At 48.2% G+C, this 17,943-nt stretch overlaps 3 protein-coding genes and 1 long non-coding RNA gene across 7 annotated transcripts in view; 1 reads left to right on the top strand and 3 right to left on the bottom strand.

Annotated features, from left to right (window-relative positions):
* Nucleotides 1-154: 154 nt before the first annotated feature.
* Nucleotides 155-2,958, bottom strand: SPAG8 (sperm associated antigen 8). The gene is made up of 7 exons (XM_037144505.2): nucleotides 2,190-2,958; nucleotides 1,376-2,087; nucleotides 1,076-1,250; nucleotides 827-872; nucleotides 630-744; nucleotides 444-506; nucleotides 155-343 (listed from the first exon to the last, which is right to left on the bottom strand). Exons 1-7 carry the CDS (start codon nucleotides 2,225-2,227, stop codon nucleotides 155-157), a joined length of 1,338 nt encoding a protein of 445 aa, XP_037000400.2. The 5' UTR covers nucleotides 2,228-2,958.
* Nucleotides 2,959-3,046: 88 nt separating this feature from the next.
* Nucleotides 3,047-5,188, bottom strand: HINT2 (histidine triad nucleotide binding protein 2). The gene is made up of 5 exons (XM_037144506.2): nucleotides 5,073-5,188; nucleotides 3,732-3,872; nucleotides 3,529-3,633; nucleotides 3,351-3,423; nucleotides 3,047-3,231 (listed from the first exon to the last, which is right to left on the bottom strand). Exons 1-5 carry the CDS (start codon nucleotides 5,151-5,153, stop codon nucleotides 3,140-3,142), a joined length of 492 nt encoding a protein of 163 aa, XP_037000401.1. The 5' UTR covers nucleotides 5,154-5,188; the 3' UTR covers nucleotides 3,047-3,139.
* A 298-nt stretch (nucleotides 5,189-5,486) lies between these two features.
* LOC128626036 (uncharacterized) lies at nucleotides 5,487-8,427 on the top strand. Its single transcript, XR_008389925.1, has 3 exons — nucleotides 5,487-5,578; nucleotides 7,435-7,515; nucleotides 8,360-8,427. It is a non-coding gene; the product is annotated as an uncharacterized LOC128626036 (long non-coding RNA).
* Nucleotides 8,428-8,653: 226 nt separating this feature from the next.
* Nucleotides 8,654-17,943, bottom strand: part of FAM221B (family with sequence similarity 221 member B) — a 17,110-nt gene continuing 7,820 nt past the window's right edge. For 2 of the 4 annotated variants that reach the window (XM_053656404.1, XM_053656405.1), the window contains exons 3-7: nucleotides 16,282-17,122; nucleotides 15,992-16,135; nucleotides 11,465-11,575; nucleotides 11,090-11,287; nucleotides 10,459-10,897 (exon numbers count right to left, since the gene is read on the bottom strand). In XM_053656404.1, coding sequence (XP_053512379.1) covers nucleotides 10,542-10,897; nucleotides 11,090-11,287; nucleotides 11,465-11,575; nucleotides 15,992-16,135; nucleotides 16,282-17,122 — 1,650 coding nt within the window. In that variant the 3' untranslated portion in view covers nucleotides 10,459-10,541. Of the gene's footprint in view, nucleotides 8,836-10,127; nucleotides 10,898-11,089; nucleotides 11,288-11,464; nucleotides 11,576-15,991; nucleotides 16,136-16,281; nucleotides 17,123-17,943 lie in introns of those variants that run through there. The other 2 variants (XM_037144502.2, XM_037144500.2) reach the window with 2 other exon arrangements.

The raw sequence follows: 17,943 nt of genomic DNA, 5'->3' as shown, positions 1-17,943 counted from the left end.
TCAGGGAATCACTGAATTGGCAGACTCAGAATCAGAAAGAATCCTTTATGTAAAACCCCTTCACCAAGTACAAACAGAATTCATTTCCTCCCCACCTCTCCAGTACAGACAGAACTAGACTCCATATTCCACATTTCACTCCCCTCCTCAAGCCTTAGACACTTCTACCCGCTCTGCCACCCTGCCCTCTTCCCTGACAGCCAAGGGAAGAGATTTCTCCCAATTGGTAGGAATAATTCTCAAGTTCATAGGGCAAAGGCTGCCCCAGGGACAAAGGCACTGGTGTGGAGAAGCTGCAGTTCTTCCGGAATGGCGTGTCCAGTGTCCTGATGTCACTGACACCCTGTAGGAATGCAGAGTGAGGACAGATCCTACTCTGTGAAGCCAGCAAAGAACCTCTTCCTTCCCTCTTACCCCACTCCTCCCAACAACTAGGCACACACCGGTAGCTGTGGTGCCCGCTGTATCCAGAAAGTTTCAGGCTGCTCCTTACGGTAGTCATGAGGCTGTGAGGGAAAAATAACTGTGTAACTTTTGGCCTGAAGCTTCCTCTCTCAACCTCTGGGTCTACTGCTTTCCCACAGCCCCCCAGAACCCTGCTGTACATGGTGGGTGGGATGGGTTCTCACCTTAGTTGGGGCAGGAGGCCCTGCCTGCGCTGGCTCCTTTTGGTAGTCACGGTGTGTCACAGACTCGGCCTCAAAGTGCTCCCTTGTGGGTTCCTGCTCAGCCTGCACCTCTTTACTACACAGTGACGGGGGCGTCCAGGCCATTCTCCCCTGGTTTTTGTCCTCCCCCTCCCCCTCCTCCTAACCCAGCCTCTCACCAGATCTGGTGGCACAGGAGCATCTCCAGCATGGCTTCACGCTTCCCTGTGGGAGGGCAGGGAGTGAACAGAGCAGGGGCGACTGGTTAAGCAGCAGGCCCAGAAGAAACAAAGTTGAGAAAAGGAAGGAAAGTCATGGGGTTTTGCCCTTATACCCACTGGACAATCCATAGTCCCACCACACATTCCTTCCTCTCTTTTTCCCCTGACTGTTGGACTCATTCTGGCCCATTCCCTCATGCTTCACACCTCTCATTGGCTGAAAGCGGTTTTCTGGGGGCTGGTAGGAGTCTTTCTGGGTGGTGCTGAAAGGCATGGGTGCCTGTAGCTGCAGGGTTAGCAGTCCCTGGTGTCCATGTCGGAAATAGAAACTCTCGGAGCCATCCTGCATGCTTGGGACTTGATCCAGGTGGTTGGTGGCTCTCTGTGGGCCCCAAGTTGAGTGATCATGATGTCCTTTCTGGTCCCCACTCCCATTACACACTACTGCCTCCCCCAGGGAACTGGGGGCAGCCTTTAGGAAAAGGGAGTAGGTCAAAACCTTAATACCTCTTCCTCCCAGTTGTAGAGAAGGCACTGGCCCCGTGGTATTTTGCTGAAAACCTCACACTTCCCTTCAACCTTGAGGGGCTTCCAGAGCCTTGGGGCAGTAGGTTCTGAAACTTGCAAAAATTTCCAGTGTTGTTTCTCAGGTTCCCAGTGTTGGTAGTAATTTTCAGAGGCATAATTAGGGACTAGGTCTGACCCCGGATTTCTGAAGCTTGTAAGAGTGCCAGGGCTGAGCTCAGGGCCATTGCCACAGCCTGGACTAAGCCCAGAGTCACAGGCAGGACCACAATCAGAATCAGGACCAGCGCCTTGACCAGCGCCATGGCCAGGACCAGAACTGGAGGCAGGTACAGGGCCAGCATTACAGCCAGGGCCAGGACCAGGGCTAGAGCTAAGTTCATTTATAGTACAGGGATCCTCAGCAACACCGGAAACGCAGACAGGCTTAAAGCCAATTTTCTCATGGCCTATCTTGTGGGTAAAGTCGGGTCCGGTGCAGGGTTTCCCAAGAAGACTGTCAGAGGTGGAATCCATAAGAAGGCTTTGCTCAGAAGAGGATGCTTCAGTCTTTGCAGATAATACAGCTGCTTTGGCAGTGGAGGCAGCTGCTGTGGTTGCAGCTGCCGGGGCCGACCTAGGACCGCCATCGGAAGAAGGAAATGATTCTGAAGAGGTCCCCAGTCCTTGAGAGCTGGGCTGTACGTTGAAAGATCTGAAAGAGAGTGAATGCGTCAAAGTTGTGAAAAGCTCAGCAGAAGAAGTCCGCAGACTTTTCTCGTCCCCTACCGCCTGCAGCCAGAGCAGCAGCTCTCACCGCGACTGCGATCCCTTGGTAGAATCAGAGGTCTCCATCTTCAGACACCAGCTACCCGGTTACCATAGAGATGGCAAATTATTCCAGGAGACTGCGCAGAACCAGAGCTGGGCGGATGTGGAGAGGCGGGGTGGAGTCAGGTGGCCTGCGGTGCGGAAGTCTTAAACCTGACGTGGTGTCAGAAGTGTGCTTTTCCGTCCGGACTCCATTCCGTCTCATCCCTGCCTTTCAAGGTTCCGCTGATCTAAGGCCTCGCCCTTCATACCTAAGCATGATTCTTTGAGACTTTCTAAGGTGGTCGTGTTGGAGATAAGCACAAGGCTGTGATTATCAGACCAAAAGCCTAGTGTATTTATGTGGGGTGTAATAGTAGCTTCCTCTCAGCTCATTCTCAAAGGGGGGGGGGGCGTTTTCAAACATTTTGATGATGAAACCCTTCAGACATCTTAAAGGCAAAATGGTGAGACAGGAATTAGAGGGTAGCAGCTTTTTGCGGTGTGTGATTAATTTGCACCCAATAAAAGGGCCTCACATTGGCCACCCCCTTTTCAAACCCTCTTATAACTTGGATTGGCAGCTGGATAAGGGCCAGGATTGTGCACATCTCACTCCTGGGATTCAGTCTCTTCATACTCATCGAGGTATATTCCTACTGCTATTTATCTAGAAGCTTGACACAGGTGGATCGCTAATTGTGACGATTTACAGATCTATAGGCAAGTGTGCCTTTAACTACCATATGGGCCTCATTTGTGTCTCTCACTCAAATCATATTCAGAGGGGATCATCCCCTGAATCAATTTTCTTTACTATTTGTGGTATAAATCTATCTATATATTTATGACAGGGACCCAAAATTGAGGGAGAGCAAGTTTATTAGCGTTACACGGTCCCTTTCCCCCTACCCCATCCAAGCGTCCAGGTCTGGAGTCCTTAGCCAGTTGGTAGGTTCAACCTGGAGGCCACTTGAGCTGTCGGCCCCCAAGTACATGAATGTGCAGGTGATACACAGATTGTGCTCCCAGCTTCCCATCGTTGATCACTGAAACGAAGCTTGGGGTTAGTGAGTTAAGATCATGGGAAAGGCCAAAGAATGAAGATCATATTGAGAAGTATTTATGAGAATTCATCGGTAAGGGGCTCAAGGGCCAAGCCACTCACCAAGTCGGTATCCATCTCCCAGACCCTCAGCCTTTGCTGTCTTCTTGGCCACAAGGAGAAGGTGTCCTAGAAGCTACAGGAAAAGGGGAGGGAGACAAGTGGCTTTATTTACAAGGAGCAAAACCTCTAGCTGAATCCAGGACTTCCCCCAGCCAAACTCTGGCCTTATTCTTCCCACCTGCTGGTCTTCTTCTTCAGCTTGGCTAATCCGAGGAATGGGCTTCTTGGGAATGACCAGGAAGTGCACAGGAGCCTGAGGGGCTACATCACGGAATACTAGACACTGGGAACGGTGACAGGCCAGAGACCACTATATTATTTTCACAGGCGAAATGGTTATCTGTGAAATTCCTATAGGGATGGGTCCTAAGGGCACCCCACCTGCTGGTCCTCATATAGAATATCAGCTGGGAGGCTGCGGTCCAGGATCTTGGAGAAGATGGTTGGGGCCGTTCCCCCAGGAGCTGCCTGCTGGGCCTTGGCCACTTCATTCCCATCATTCACACCTGCAGCTCCACGGACCTGAAGGTGGGTCAGACACACCCGAAGGAGAGTTGGTAATACCTCTCCCATGTACTCAGTTGGGGCTGGCAGAGGCTGGGCTCTTGATAGCCATTAACTTCACCCTTCTAGGAATCTGTTAGTATTTCCTACCCACAGGAAAAGCCCCTCAATTTCAGAGCATCAGCAGCAGAGAGTAGGGCCAGAGAGTGCTGGGCCTGGTTAGATAACGGGTAGTATCGCAATGTAGGATTTAGGATTTTGGTTGATTTCTTCTAAAGTATCTAGGAAATCTAGCACTGTTCAGGGAAAGGATGCAAGGTGAGAACCTGGAGACTTAGTTCCCAGTTCCTATTAGTGATTTGCCTTCGATAAATCCTTTTTCTTGGCTGCAAATGTAAAATAAAGGAAGCGGTTTGCACCATCTCTTAATACCACTTGGACTCTTTCCACATACTCTCATCTTGTTAATGTTGCTACTTATTTCCATTACTTGTTTTCTGATCTTTAAGCCATGTTACCTGTCTCATTCAGGTTTTAATAAAATTGCCTTTTGACACAAGGGCCTCTGGGTATCACATTTGACCTCCTACTGTGAATTTAACTGCAGTCCCTTGAATCACTGTAAGAGTCCAGTTAAGTGGACTCAGCCCCAGGGAAGAGGGTAGGAAAGTCCATGTTTCCCAGGGACTCAGAAAGGCTGAAGTTAGTGCTGTCACGTTGTGAGAGAAAAGGACAGGATGAATCTGACCCCTCTAGTCTCTCTGGCAAGTCGGGAAAGATGAGAGGTTAACACTAGTACTCAGTAGAAGGCCAGGGTCCCAAAGGAGGGCGTAAGACTGGCTCCGATATAAGAAAGAACTTGTCCTACAGGGGGTCCTAAGGGGGCTGCCTGGTGGAGGCTTTCTGTCAGAAGGGCTTCTGGCAGGTTTAGAAAAAGGCAGCAGCCGCTGCACTGGCCCTGTCCAGACCTCGGCGCCCGGGCTTTGCAGGACGTCGGTGGTTGCCAGTTCGCTTCTCCTGCGTCCAGGCTTTTGGAGAGGAGCTGCGACCACCAGTCCAACCTCACGGCGCAGCTCCGGAGCTTGCACTTTGCGCCCCGTCTCAGCGAGGCCGCAGGGTTGAGCGCATCTGGGGGAGCCGGGGAGGAACGTGGCCTCCGGCCCTGGAGGGTGTCAGAGCCCGCAGGACCCCTTCCTTGCCCCTACAGCCACTTCTCACCTGCGCCCCCCGCGGCCCCGCGACCGCCACAACCCTGTGCGCCACGCGCAGCCCCGCGGCCAACACCATGGCCGCCGCCATCTTCTCCTCCGCCGCGGAAACCCAACAACTGGGCGGGCACTCGGGCGCCAAGGCAGGCCCGAGGTGGGTGTGGCGGTACCTAGGAGCCACTGGGCGGCGGCCATTGGTCCCGCCAGCCTTGCGGGGAGGGAGTCCTGCTATCCCATTGGGTTGCGTTTCTGGCCCTGCTTGCTGCCCCTTAGCTCAGGGGCGTGGCTGAATCTTTTCATCCCATTGGTAGCTTTTGCCAGCTGGGCGATTTTTTTCACTCCATTGGCTTGTCTTTCCAGCGTGAACGACCTCTTTCCATTGGATCCCCTAACTAGTTTTCCTATGGGATAGTTTCTCACAGAATTGGAAGGAAAGAGAGACCAAGTGGTGGATTTCCCCCTAATTGGCTGTGATACACGCAGTGGGCAGCTTCTGGTTGCAGCGCTCCAGTTCAGGTCTGGCCCCTACTGCTGGCCTGGGAGGGAAAGGGTGGCGCTCCTGTCACCTGCCTCACAAATCCTGTAAGATTGTAGGCCAGCAGTTTTCCACCTTTTTATCTCATTGCACACATAAATTATTAAAATTCTGCGGCACACCAAAAAACATATTTTTTAGCGATCTGACAAAAAATGATATAATTTTGACTCATTCACACTAGACATTGTTATATCTGCTGTCATTTTTTTTCTGTCATTTTTTAATTTGACAATCTAAGGGAAGAGGTTATGATGCCTAACTATATAGTCAGGTACAGAATGCTTTAGAAATTCTTTCGGCACACCAGTTGAAAATGGCTTGTTGTAGACCCTTCCTGACGTTGGTCTGGAGGAGGGCAGGGTTCTGAAGGCACTCAAGTCTTATTGGCTCCAGGAACCAGCTAACCCCAGGAACCCAAGGCCTTAGGGCCTTCAGAAAAAAGAGGCCGGTTGAGCACACCAGGTGGGTGGGGCTGAAGGTGAACTGGGACAGAGTCCATTTTTTAACTGGAATAACTATGTTCCCCACCAGGGCAGTTTCAGACCACTGAACATTTCAAAGATTTTAACATACTCATCTAAGGCAGCAAAGCTTGTCAACCTTCTTCCTCTCATGGAACGCATAGACTAATTTCGAGAACTCTGTGGCACACAAAATAATGTTTTATTTTTTGCCAATCTGACAAAAATAGGTATAATTTTGATTCATCCACACCAGACAGCCATTGCTGTGTTGGCTATCCTCATTTTACTTGTCAGTTGAAGGGAAAAGAGGTCAGTGTCCCTGACTAAATAGTCATGTATTGAATGCTTTAAAAATTCTTGTGGCACACTGGTGGAAAATCACTGATTTAAGGGCAATTCCTCCTTAGTTTATGTTCCTGTTAACATATTCACTCCAAGATTAAAGATTCTGTAGTTTTAAGTTTTCTTTTTTTTGCATTTTTCTATTTAATGGGTAGGGCCGCAGGAAGCAAATGTTTCCTGAATAGAAAAGGTGGGTGCTATGGTTAGCTCTGTGCCTGGTATTTTCAGTGAGTGGAGTTAGGAGGACAAGGACAATGTGTCATGGCTAGGTCTGAAGTATATTTCGTTCTGCTGCAATACATATTTTTGACATAAGAAACAAGGGGGTCACAAACCCTGGCGGGGTTGTCATCCTGATACATCAAGGTTGAGGGTTCTATCAGCAGTTAGAGCACATACAAGAAGCAACCATGTCCTGGCTGGTGTGGCTCAGTGGGTTTAGTGCCAGCCTGTGAACCAGAGGGTTGAGGGTTTGATTCCCAGACAGGGCACATGCCTGAGTTATAGGCTATATCCCCAGTAGGGGACATATGAGAGGGGAAACTCTCATATTGTGTAGGGGAAACCATGCATTGATTGTTTTTCTCCCTCCTTTCCCCGCTCTCTAAAAATAAATTAAAAATTTTAAAAAGAAATGAAAAAAGCAACCAGTGAAAGCATAAATAAGTGGAATGACAAATTGATGTTTTTTTCTCTCTCTAAAATTAATAAAAAGAATTTAAAAAAAGGAACATGGGGGTTACAAAATGCTAATATACTCATACCAGGTTTTAGTCTGATGGTCACCACAGTATTTTTAGTTATTTTTTTTGCACATGGCCTGACACATAATGATTTGTAGAATGAATAACACTTGGTGTTTCCTTTAATTTCCTTTTATAATGTTATACATATGTATTGCAGATTTTCTTCCATTACAATTTTTCAATTTTTCATATTATTGCATAGTCTGCATACATATATTTTATAAAGTCTTCGTAATATGTCTTTGAATGTGTTTTTTAAAATTTTTATTTATTTATCTTTAGAAGAGAAGGAGAGATGAGGAGAAACATCACTGTATGGTTGCTTCTGGTGTGTCCCCTGCTGGGAACTGGCCTGCAACCCAAGTATGTGTCCTGACTGGGAATCAAACCGTGATCTTTTGGTTTGCAGGCCTGCGCTCAATCCACTGAGCTACGCCAGCCAGGGCCTGAATGTGTTTTTCATCGTAACCATTCCTTTATTGTTGACTACTAACTGAATTAGTTTCATGAATTGTCATCATAGTGCTAATTGCTTATAACCAGTAATGAGGAGCTCTTTATTTCTGGAGATAGTGATGACCTTGTTCATAAAGCAATACTATTATTGTTAGAAAATCCTTTCTCTTTCAAAGGGCAGACATTTGACCATGTGATTTCCCCCCAAAAGGTCTAGTAGTTCGGGTTTCAAATCTCCCCTTGGAAAGATAGACAGCCTCCCCAGTTGCGAGGAAATGTAGATGGGCCTTTTCTCTGTGCCAGAACAGGCTGCGGCTCTCAGCTGGTGCCTATTGACCCCCAAAAGACTTGTACCCATATTTTGCAATGCGTAACACACACCCACATTTTTGCCCCATACTTTCAAAAGAAAAAAATCTTTCATTTTAATGTTTTAATTCAATTATTTATTTTTATTTAGAAACAAAACTGATTATCATATTCTAGGGTATTATTTTGCATACAGATATTATTGCTTTCTAGAGTTACATTTTTTAATGCATAAGCATAAATAAAAACATTTATATAGGTATGGAATTAGTACTACCCATGTATAATGCACATCTTTATTTTTTCCTCAAAAATGTGACCATTTTACACAGCAAAATACTGTACCTGCCAGAAGGACTACTTATGGTTAATTGGGCTCAATTTGTAATGAGAGTTCAACAACCATTGCTGATAGGAGTCTCTAATGCACTCTGCATTTCAGGTGAAAGCCACAGACGGAACTGATAGCTGAGTCTCTCTCATAAAGGATTTCATGAAATCATCTTTTAACCAATGGACTGAGCCCTACCTTGTTCAATTGGAACTGCCCAGCTACATTCGTATTTGCATCTTCACGGGCCAATCAGAGCAACTCTATAATGACCAATCAGAATGAGCAATTCTGACCAATCAGGACAATGCTATTTGGACCAATCAGACTGCAAATTTGGATTCCTCATTTGAATAAAAATGGACCAATCAGGAATGGGGCAGGAACTTTATACATTTCAGCCTCTTAGTTATGGTAGAGCACATTTTCCCTTTTCACTGTAGGCTGTGTCTCCCTCGTTTTCAAACTTTTCACCTGAGTAAAGTTTCTCCTTTTATTGCACCGCAGATTGGGAACTCGTGTTGGCATTGGATTGGTGGTAGCGACCCTTCGTGGACATGCGTCTGGGATATCAGAAGCCCCTAAAGCTGCTCTGGAGAAGGGCAAGAGATCAGAGGAGCTGGGAGCTGAGAAGACGAAGGAAACCAGCTAGGAGGGCTAGGCAAGGACAAGGCACTTTGAAACCGGTTATTTCTTTGGGTTCTCATAGGGAGCAGGTAGCACAGAGATTATTCCTCTTTTAAAGATCCAGAACCTGGCGCCCAGAAAGGGAAATTGACCTGCCTAAGATCACAGAATCCATTAATGTCAGAATCCACTACTCCCCATAAGAATCATTTATAGGCTTTCTAGTCACATTTCTTGACATTCACTGATTTTGGCTGCTGGCCCACAGTCTTCTTTAATCCACGCCTTTGTGATCACTCACAGCTGCTCTTATCTGAAAGCTGCAGCACGCTGCAGGATCTGACTACTGTTTCCTGTACTTCAGCCCCCACCACTACATCTGCTGCTGGGCCCCATTAGAGGCTTCTGCTCCTTCAACTGTTCCTTTTTTCCAATCTGCCAATTGCTTCCTGGCCTCGCTTTCCTGATTTGTGTGGTCAGCTCCCTTCACACCTTCAATCTTTTTTTTTTGCCTTATTTTCCTGATTATTATTATCCTCCCCAACACCTTCCCATCCCAACCCATTAATCTAAATATTTTGTTTCTCTGCTTTTCTAACTAGGTTCCTGCTTCCAACTGTATCTTAATCCTCAACCATCGGATCAGGTTTTGCTCCAATTCCCCGCATTAGTTTTCCCAAACCTTCACCTCCCTTTTCCTGTCTCCTACTTTCCACTTTTCTCCTTCCCCCCCTTCCCACCAGCAACTGATCTTGTCTCTTACTTTGTAGGGGAACTTTCACAAGATCCTGCTCCCTATCCTTTCTTTCCTTTCTTCCTCTTGGTTTTAGGATGCAGTGTTTCTCCTGTCCAAAGTGAATCCCTTCACCTCTGCCTTGACCTCATCCCCTCCCTCCACCACTGGGATCGTGCCTCACCAGGCATCTCTCTTTCTCTTCCGCATCCTTCCAGGTTTTGTTTTTTTTAACCTACTGGCCTCTTCCCTTTTTCCTTCCTAAAAACTGCTTCCTCAACTCCACATCTCCCTTTGGATATTGTCTGACTTCTCTCCTCCTCTTTTCATTCAAGTTTTTTAAAGAAACTCCTTCTGCCTCCACAGCACCATTGAAACTACACTCTCCCCAAAGACCTTCTAATTGCAAATCCAATGGATACTTTTCAGTCTTTATCTTACTGGAGACCACAGCTGCATCTAACATCACTGCTCACACTATCCTACTTAAAACCCCCTCCCTCCCTCCCTCCTTGGCTTCATTGAATCCACTCTCTCCTCTGATGCCAGGGCTGGCAGATTAAAAGTGGGTGAGGTGAAGACAGCTGTCCAGATCCAGCCTCTCTACTGTGTATGGCTTCCTTTACCCCCAGTAGGTGCTGTCCCTAAGGTCTTAGAATGTCTATCCATGGGCCCGGCTCTAGCTATCCCATACAGAGCCAGGTCAGATTCCAATGGCTTCCCCTTTATTGCTGATCTGGGCCAGGCTCACAGAGGCCTGTGCCAGGTGCTGACAGAGTCTGTCCCTGGAGGAGGGAAGAGCAGAGGTGAAAGGGTCAGGTATGGCGGTTAGAAGTGGGGCCAGGTTGGAGGCTGAATGGGCCAGGGAAACCAGGGGGACTAGGGTGGGAGCTGGGATGGCCAGAAGGCCCCTGCTTCTGTAGGACCTCGAAGTCAGAGTTGTTGATGATGGTTTCTTGGAGGGTAGGAATCTCTGCAAAAGGCACATAGTCTGCTCCTAGGGGTGGAAACCAATGCAGGTATGGGATGCAGGGGGTGAGGGGTGAGGGGTAAGGGGTTAGGGGGCGAGGTGGTCCTGGGTGGGATGGTTGAGGGTGGGAGTGCCTTTCTGCCTGACTTTCTGACTACAGACTCTGGAATGACTCCTTGTCCCAGGTTGGCCCCCTCACCGTGAGGCCTCCCTCCTCGTCGCCGGGTCTCTTCAGTCTCAAAGAAAGTCTGGTGTTCCTCCCAGCGCCGGTCACAGGCTGCACACAGGAAATTAGACTCAAAGCAGTTGCAGCAACAGCCTAGGGCAAGAGGACAACCCAGATAAGTATGGGGAAGTGGGGCTTCCCCACGGACTGACTACATTCTCATCTCTTCCTCACCAACTACAAAACCAAGTCTCTTCTACCAGCTCCCGTATCCTTATCCCCAAGTTATATGCATCCTATCCCCACTCATGCCCACCTCTGTACTCCCTTTGTTTTTGAAGGTACCTTTGACCTTGCAGGGATGGGACCCAGTAGCTGCATGGTCTTCATGGTTATGTTTGCAGCGACATTGGGCTCTCCACGCCTTGGGGTCAAAGGAGGCTCGTCTCCTGAGCCAGAACTGACCCACCTCCTCTGGGCGTGATGGGATAAAGCAGAACATGAGGCAGCGGCACTGGTTCACATTGCAGGGCACAGATATGTCTGTGGGAATGAGGAAGGGTGCTAGGGCTAGACCAGCACCTGGCGGGGCCTGGCCTTCCCATGCCAAACCCCTCCCCCATACTAACACACACACACTTTCTCTCATACGTCCCAAAGCACGACAGAGTCAGTTATTCCTCCTCACCTGACTTTGAGGGATAACTCAGTTCTCCCTACCTGATACGATCTGGTGCTCTCTCAACAAGTGTCCACAAAAGCACTTGGACTCATCCCCAATCCGGAAACAGTCCCATAGATAATGGGGGCAACGCCAGCCAATGTAGAGACCTGGGTGTGGTGGGATTGAGTATTAGGACAAATGAGAGGGAAAATAGCCTAAGCTCTTCAGGGCATTCTCACACATCCCCTCGTGGGGGTGCCTCACCTTTCCCCGCCGAGGTGTATTTTTCTCCACCCATGAGTCCTCATCCCTACCCCTTTCGATTTTTTTCCTCAAGCTTTTCTCAACCCAAGTGTTTCCGTTTCCTTCCCACTCTAGGGTCCACTCCAACTTTGTTAGCCTGTCAGAGATGACTGAAGACAGTCTTCAGTTTCTGAGCAGGAAGATTAGAAATAAAATTTTGCTTAAAGATGAACATGAATCTCAGTGAGTTCTCTGTTACTGTGGGGTTCTCATTTCTTCCCCTCCCTACCTTACAGCCCAACTTTGCTTGGTTTTTTTGAAGTCTAAGGAGTGAGGGAAGGAAGTTGATTGGCTGGGTGTGGAGGAGATGGTGGAGATTGGCTATGAAGGAGCAAGATTGTTGAAGGGACCCAAAGAGGAAGAAGACGTTGGGCAGACCAGGAGCCAAAAGGAGGGTTTCCCTCACTTTTTTCAGGTCAGCGCCTTCATACTTTCCTGGTACTGTTAGACTAAAGCTCTCTATGACCTTGAGAAGGGCTGCTTAGGGCTCTCCAAGGGTCAGGTGAAAAAGGTAGGCCAGAAGTCACGAGTGGTTGAGACCCAGAAATATCAGCTAGTGAGGCGAGGGAAGGAAGATGAGGCTAAGACACATCCCTGAGCTTAGGCACTAGCAAGAGGCCCCTTTAGACCCTGGTTTTAATAGTGGGATCTGAAAATGCCTGGCTTACACTCAGTCTCACCAGGAGACAAGGGTGGTGCTGCTGTGTAAATGTGGGAGGAGAACCAGAGAGTACCCCCCACTCAGATTTTCTCATCTTTCGTGAGACCTAAGAGTACCCCAACTTCTAGCCGAGAATCCTGTGTGAGTCCCATGTGGCAGGGCTCTTATTCCAATGAAGTGTCACCTCCACCAAGAAGTGCCCCGGACTTCCTCAGTCTGCGGACCCCTCTTCCTGCCTTCCATGGCCCCTTGTGCTACTCTTATCACAGTTAATGAACTGTTCACTTGTATTGCTGTTAGACTGGGAGTTCCTCCAAGGAAGCATCTGTCTTTTCGTCTACATCTCTAGTCCTAGCACAAGGCCTGGCACAAAACAGGTGCTCAGAGAACACAGACTGCCTGACTGGATAAGTGAATGAGCCAATTCCTTCAGCAGACCAGGCAGAACCCTGAAGTTCCATTGGGGAGGATATGAAAGAGTTACATCCTCTGGTCTTTGATTCTGTCTGGGGCCATAATCCACAATTCTGTGTCTAATTGTCAGGTTAGGTCTTCTTGTATTACCCATGGTCTCTCAGGGTCTAAAGTCTGCCCAGGTGTGGCTTTTGGCTTTGCTTCTTCTGTCTTGATGCTGACGGCCCGTAGTGCCGGGGCCCCATTACACCAGGGAGTCTTGGTTTAAAGGGTGGGGTATGGGTAGAGTCACAATGGGAATGGGTGGGGGCCAGCATTCTACTAGAGAAATTCTGAACTCACGGATGAGCAGGTGGGATGTGCAAGTGAACAGGGGTCAGTGCTCAGAGACCAAAGCCCAGCCTGGGATCCCGGGAGGCTCAAGTCCGCGCACCGATGCAGGAGCCCATGTCAAGCTTTCAGATGAGGAAGACTGAAGTTTGAGCAGGGAGACTGGCAAACTACACCTCAGACTCAGTTACAGGTGTCCATACCCATTAAGTGGGGCTGTTGACATCTGGCTGTGTATTCTAGAACGGTGCCCTCTACTCTGCCCTGATTCCAAATCCTCTTCCTGTTATGAGTGGACAAGGAGTGGCAGGGAGGAGACTTTATCTGGGATGCCATTTTGATTCTTGATCACATAATCACATGGTCACATTTGCATGTTGACATCTCTTCATGCTTGGAATGTCTCCATACAAGATACACCTGTTTTTACATGAAGGATGTCTCCAGCCCAGACCTCTCTCCTGGGCTTCAGACCCATGTAGCCAGCTGTCTACTAGACTCTTTCCACCAGCATGTTCCACAACACTTTAAATGTGTTATATGCAATCATTCCTTCCAAACCTGGCCCTCATCCTTTGTCCTCTGTTCATCCAACACATGCTTAGCAAGCATCTGTCGTAAACATTCAGTTAATGGCACCATTATCCAATCAGTTACTTAAGCCAATACTTAGACATCATTCCAGTCTTATTCTATGCATCCAATGATCCAAAGGTCAGTTTTGCCTTCTTAGCATTTCTTGAGCTTGTCTACTTCTTTCCACATCCACCCATTCATTCTTTACCTGGATTAGTACCAGTGCCCCACAATGTATTCTTCCTGTCTCCAGTTTTTGTCTTTTTCAAGTCTACCCTACTGCCAGAGTGCTCTTACAAAAACACAAATCTGTTCATGTTATTGTCACATTTAAAATCTTTCAGTGACTCTCAGTTGCCCTCAGAATATAGTCCCATCTCCTGAAGATGGCACCGAAATGCCTGCGCAATTCCGCCCTCGCAGAGATGAGTTGCACTACTCTGCCAACCCCCTGTGCAGCAGGCATGCTGCGTTGCTTAGCTTCCTGTGGTGCCTTGCCCTGCTGTAACTCACCATACCCCATCTTTTACCTGGCCGCCTCTTCTTACTCATCTTACAGATCTCAGCTGAGAAGTCATCCCTTCCAAGGTTTATTCCCCCAGTTCCCACAATTGGGCACCTGCCCCTTTTCTCCGTTCATGCAGCACTCAGGGCTGAGCTCAGTTATAGCAATTATTAGGACGAATTATTATTTTCCTTTTCCTTTATTGGTGTCTCTCATTAAAGTATAAGTTATCTGAAGGATTTTTTTTTTCTTGGAAACCCCGTCAGTATCACGACCTCCATGGCTAGCATTGAGCCTGGCACATTGCTGGTGTTCAATGAATGTTGAATGAACAAGGGAAAAGCTTACATGTGATATTTCTCTACAGAGCACATCTATGGATTCCCCAGGGACAGAAGATCCCCAGTATTAGAAGATAAACCCAAATGTTTTTGTTCAAAATTAAAGAACACTTATATTTTGGTATAAAAATGCCTGTTGACACCCTGGCTGGTGTAGCTCAGTGGATTGAGCGTGGGCCTCTGAACCAAAGGATCATGGTTTGATTCCCAGTCAGGGCACATGCCTGGGTTGCAGGCCAGTTCCCAGCATGGGATACACGAGAGGCAACTATCCGTTGGTATTTCTTTCCCTCTCTCCTTTCCTTCCCCTCTAAAGATAAATAAATAAAATCTAAAAAACATGCCTATTGAAACAGGAAAATGAAGAAGTTCAGTTTCAAGAAGTACAGTGGCCTTGAAGAGGGGGGAGTGGACAAGAGGTTCTAAGAAGGAGAATGAGGGTACTGAACAGACCCAACATTTACAAGGAGAATAAAAGTGGCATAACTTGTCATTGAAATAAGCAAACAAAGCAATGTCAGTAACTGAAGTAAGACCGAGAAACAAATGAGATAGATCACTGTGATTTTCTTGTCCAGAGGTGGAGGAGGGAGGTCCCTGCATGGGACTGAGGAAAGTAAGTTCCATGGAGGACAGAAGGACATAGAATTACCTGGCTGACTTTACATCTTAGGCCCATCTAGTTTTGTCGTACCTCTACTCCTGTCATAAGGAGGAAGTATGAAAATAAACGCAGTGACATATATTGAATTTGGTCTAGAAACCCCAGAATCCTCTTAGCAGGTCAGGGTGACCCTCTTACTGAAGTAACCCCTATAGATACAAAGTTCAGTTACATAGGTACACATGTTCACACAGCACAGCACGTGTTCTCACTGTACCTCCCACACCCTTTCTATACAGACATGGATATAAGCCACTAATGGGCCTGTCGAGAATACTCATTCCTGAGAATGAGAGCTGAGAGTTGGAACCGAGAGGGCTAGAAGATATGACTTTGCTCTTTGGTGGAGACTCACCGCTTTTGGATACCCAAGTGATCACGTGTCTCATGTTGAGGGGTGACTGCCTTTTAATGGAGTCCCACCAAGGGGACCAAGGCCTTTTGCCATGTAAGAGCAGTAAGTCACTTGGAGACTGTCCAGGTTCTCTTCCTTAGGGTCTGTTTGGTGCAGGTGATCTGAGCCTTAGATCTGGGACTGGATGTGTTATTAACAACTTCAGTTCTGCCATGTGTCCCTAGCTGGGCTTTATATGAATATCCCCACTTTCATCTGCAACTACGCCATCTACCTTGGCCCACCTGCCTGCCTCCCTCCCAGATTTCAGGCAGGGGCCATCGCCATTTCCACAAGGGGCAGCTATTCATTGAATGGACAAGTATTCAGAAACCAATGGATCAGAGGATGGCCCTGAACCTGTCAGAAGCCTCGGAAAGGCTTCTTGGTCTCACCTGTCTGGATGGCACTCAGGGCTGCATTCTTCTCCCACTGGAACAGATTTTTCACCTGAGCAGCAAACATCTCTTTGCGCACTGTGTTAGCCACTTTCACCATCTCTGCCTGCGTAGTAGGGACCACTGGGCTGACTCTGGAGCCTGGGAAGACAGGGGCAGAGTAATCAAGGAGAAGTGGAGACCCTAAAACTGAGAGAGGGGGTCAGACCGAAGATTAACCCAATCCCCTTCTCCTGAGGCAGGCGAAAGACAGTGATGAGGATGGGGAAAAGGGCAGGAGCAATTACGGCCAACTCCTTTCTTCTCCTTCTTCTTGACCAGATGATGTCCAGGCTGAGCCGCGGGAGTGGCTCTCTCAGTGGCATCCACCTCATTCTCATTCTCTCCTTCTTCCCTTTCCTTTGCAGATGTGTCCAGGCTGACCTGGGCTGAAGGGCCTGAAAGGGAGTGCTTTTGAAGGAATTCAGATTCAGGGACCTGCACGGATCTTCTCATCCGGGAGACATCACTGGAGGAGGACTCAGAGATGGGGCCTTCCTTCAGAGTATCAGAGGGAGACGCAGAGACATGGCCTGGTGATGCATTATGAGAAGCAAGCTGTTTCTCTGAGACCTTAGAGATGTGAATCTGCAATGGGCTCTCAGGGACAGAGTGTTCTAAAGAGGCCTTGGAGATAGAAGGCTCCAAGGGGGGTTCTGAGGTATGGGTCTCTAACAGGGTGTGGGAAGTGGAAGGCGTCACAGGAGATTCAGGGGTGTGGGGCTCTAAAGGAGTCTCAAAGATGGAGGGCTCCAAGAGGGTTTCCGAGGTATGGATCTCTAACAGGGTGTGGGAAGTGGAAGTCATCACAGGAGATTCAGGGGTGCGAGACTCTAAAGGAGTCTCAGAGATGGAAGGCTCCAAGGGGGTTTCTGAGATACGGGTCTCTGAAGGGTTCTGGGAAGTGGAAGGCTCCAAAGGAGTTTCAGAGGTAAGTGCTTCTAAAGGGGTCTCAGAGATGGAAGCCTTCAAGGGGGTTTCAGAGATAGGGGGCTCCTGTGAGTCTCTGGCAGAGGGGTCCTTTGAAGAAGGGTGCTCCTCCGCATCCATGGTGGTGTGAGGCTCTTCTGCGACCTCGTCTGCTTCCATCTAGTGGTAGAATAGGGTACAGGCTTTAGGCTGGGATTGGAGGGTCTGCAAGTCAGGGTTCACAGGCAGGAGGGGAATTAGGGTAAGTGCACCTGAGATATGAGAGGGGAGCAAGACGAACTCTGTATTAGGCTAAAAGGCCAGAAGGTTCAAGAATGTGTCCAGACCTCATGCAGCACCCTGCTGTGGGTTGTGAGGGAGCTAAACTTAAAGAATGAAAGGCTGAAGCAGACAGAATCCCATCAGTAGATGGTAGCAGAGGACCATGCCCCAGGAGGGAGCCTAAACATAGCAACTTGGCCAGTCCAAGAGCAGGGCTCTAGACATACCTTAGGACCATGGGGGGGTCAACCTCTGGAGTTCTAGAGACTAGGAATCCTAAGCCAAAGTGGGGGGTTTGCTCCCGAGGGTGCAGAAGGATGCCATGATGGCAGGGCCCTGGTCACAGTCTAGTTTTGTGTAGGGACCCCACACTCCTTCCTTTGATGATGCCATTCATGTTCAAAGCTTCAACTACTTCCAACTATACGCTGATGACCCCTAAACCCATAATTCCACCTCAGACCTCTTTAATCCCTGTGCTACACACTCATACCCAACTGCCTGCTGAACGTGGCCAAGTGGATGTCCTACAGGGCATCAGAACTGACTCTGGGAATTATCCTAGTTTTCTCCTTTTCCCACAGCCCTTCTCTTCAAATAGGCACCGAAGACTGTATTTCCTATCTTCTAAATATCCCCCAAATCCATTTGCTTCTCTCCTTTCCCTCCAATTTTGTTCAAGTTCTCAACATTTTCTACCTGGATTATGTATGATAACT

This window comes from Artibeus jamaicensis, unplaced genomic scaffold (assembly GCF_021234435.1).
Source record: "Artibeus jamaicensis isolate MK-2021 breed Jamaican fruit bat unplaced genomic scaffold, CSHL_Jam_final scaffold_1964, whole genome shotgun sequence".
NCBI lineage: Eukaryota > Metazoa > Chordata > Mammalia > Chiroptera > Phyllostomidae > Artibeus > Artibeus jamaicensis.
Note: the sequence above shows the minus strand (reverse complement) of the source record. Positions and strands in the feature narration are given on the sequence as shown.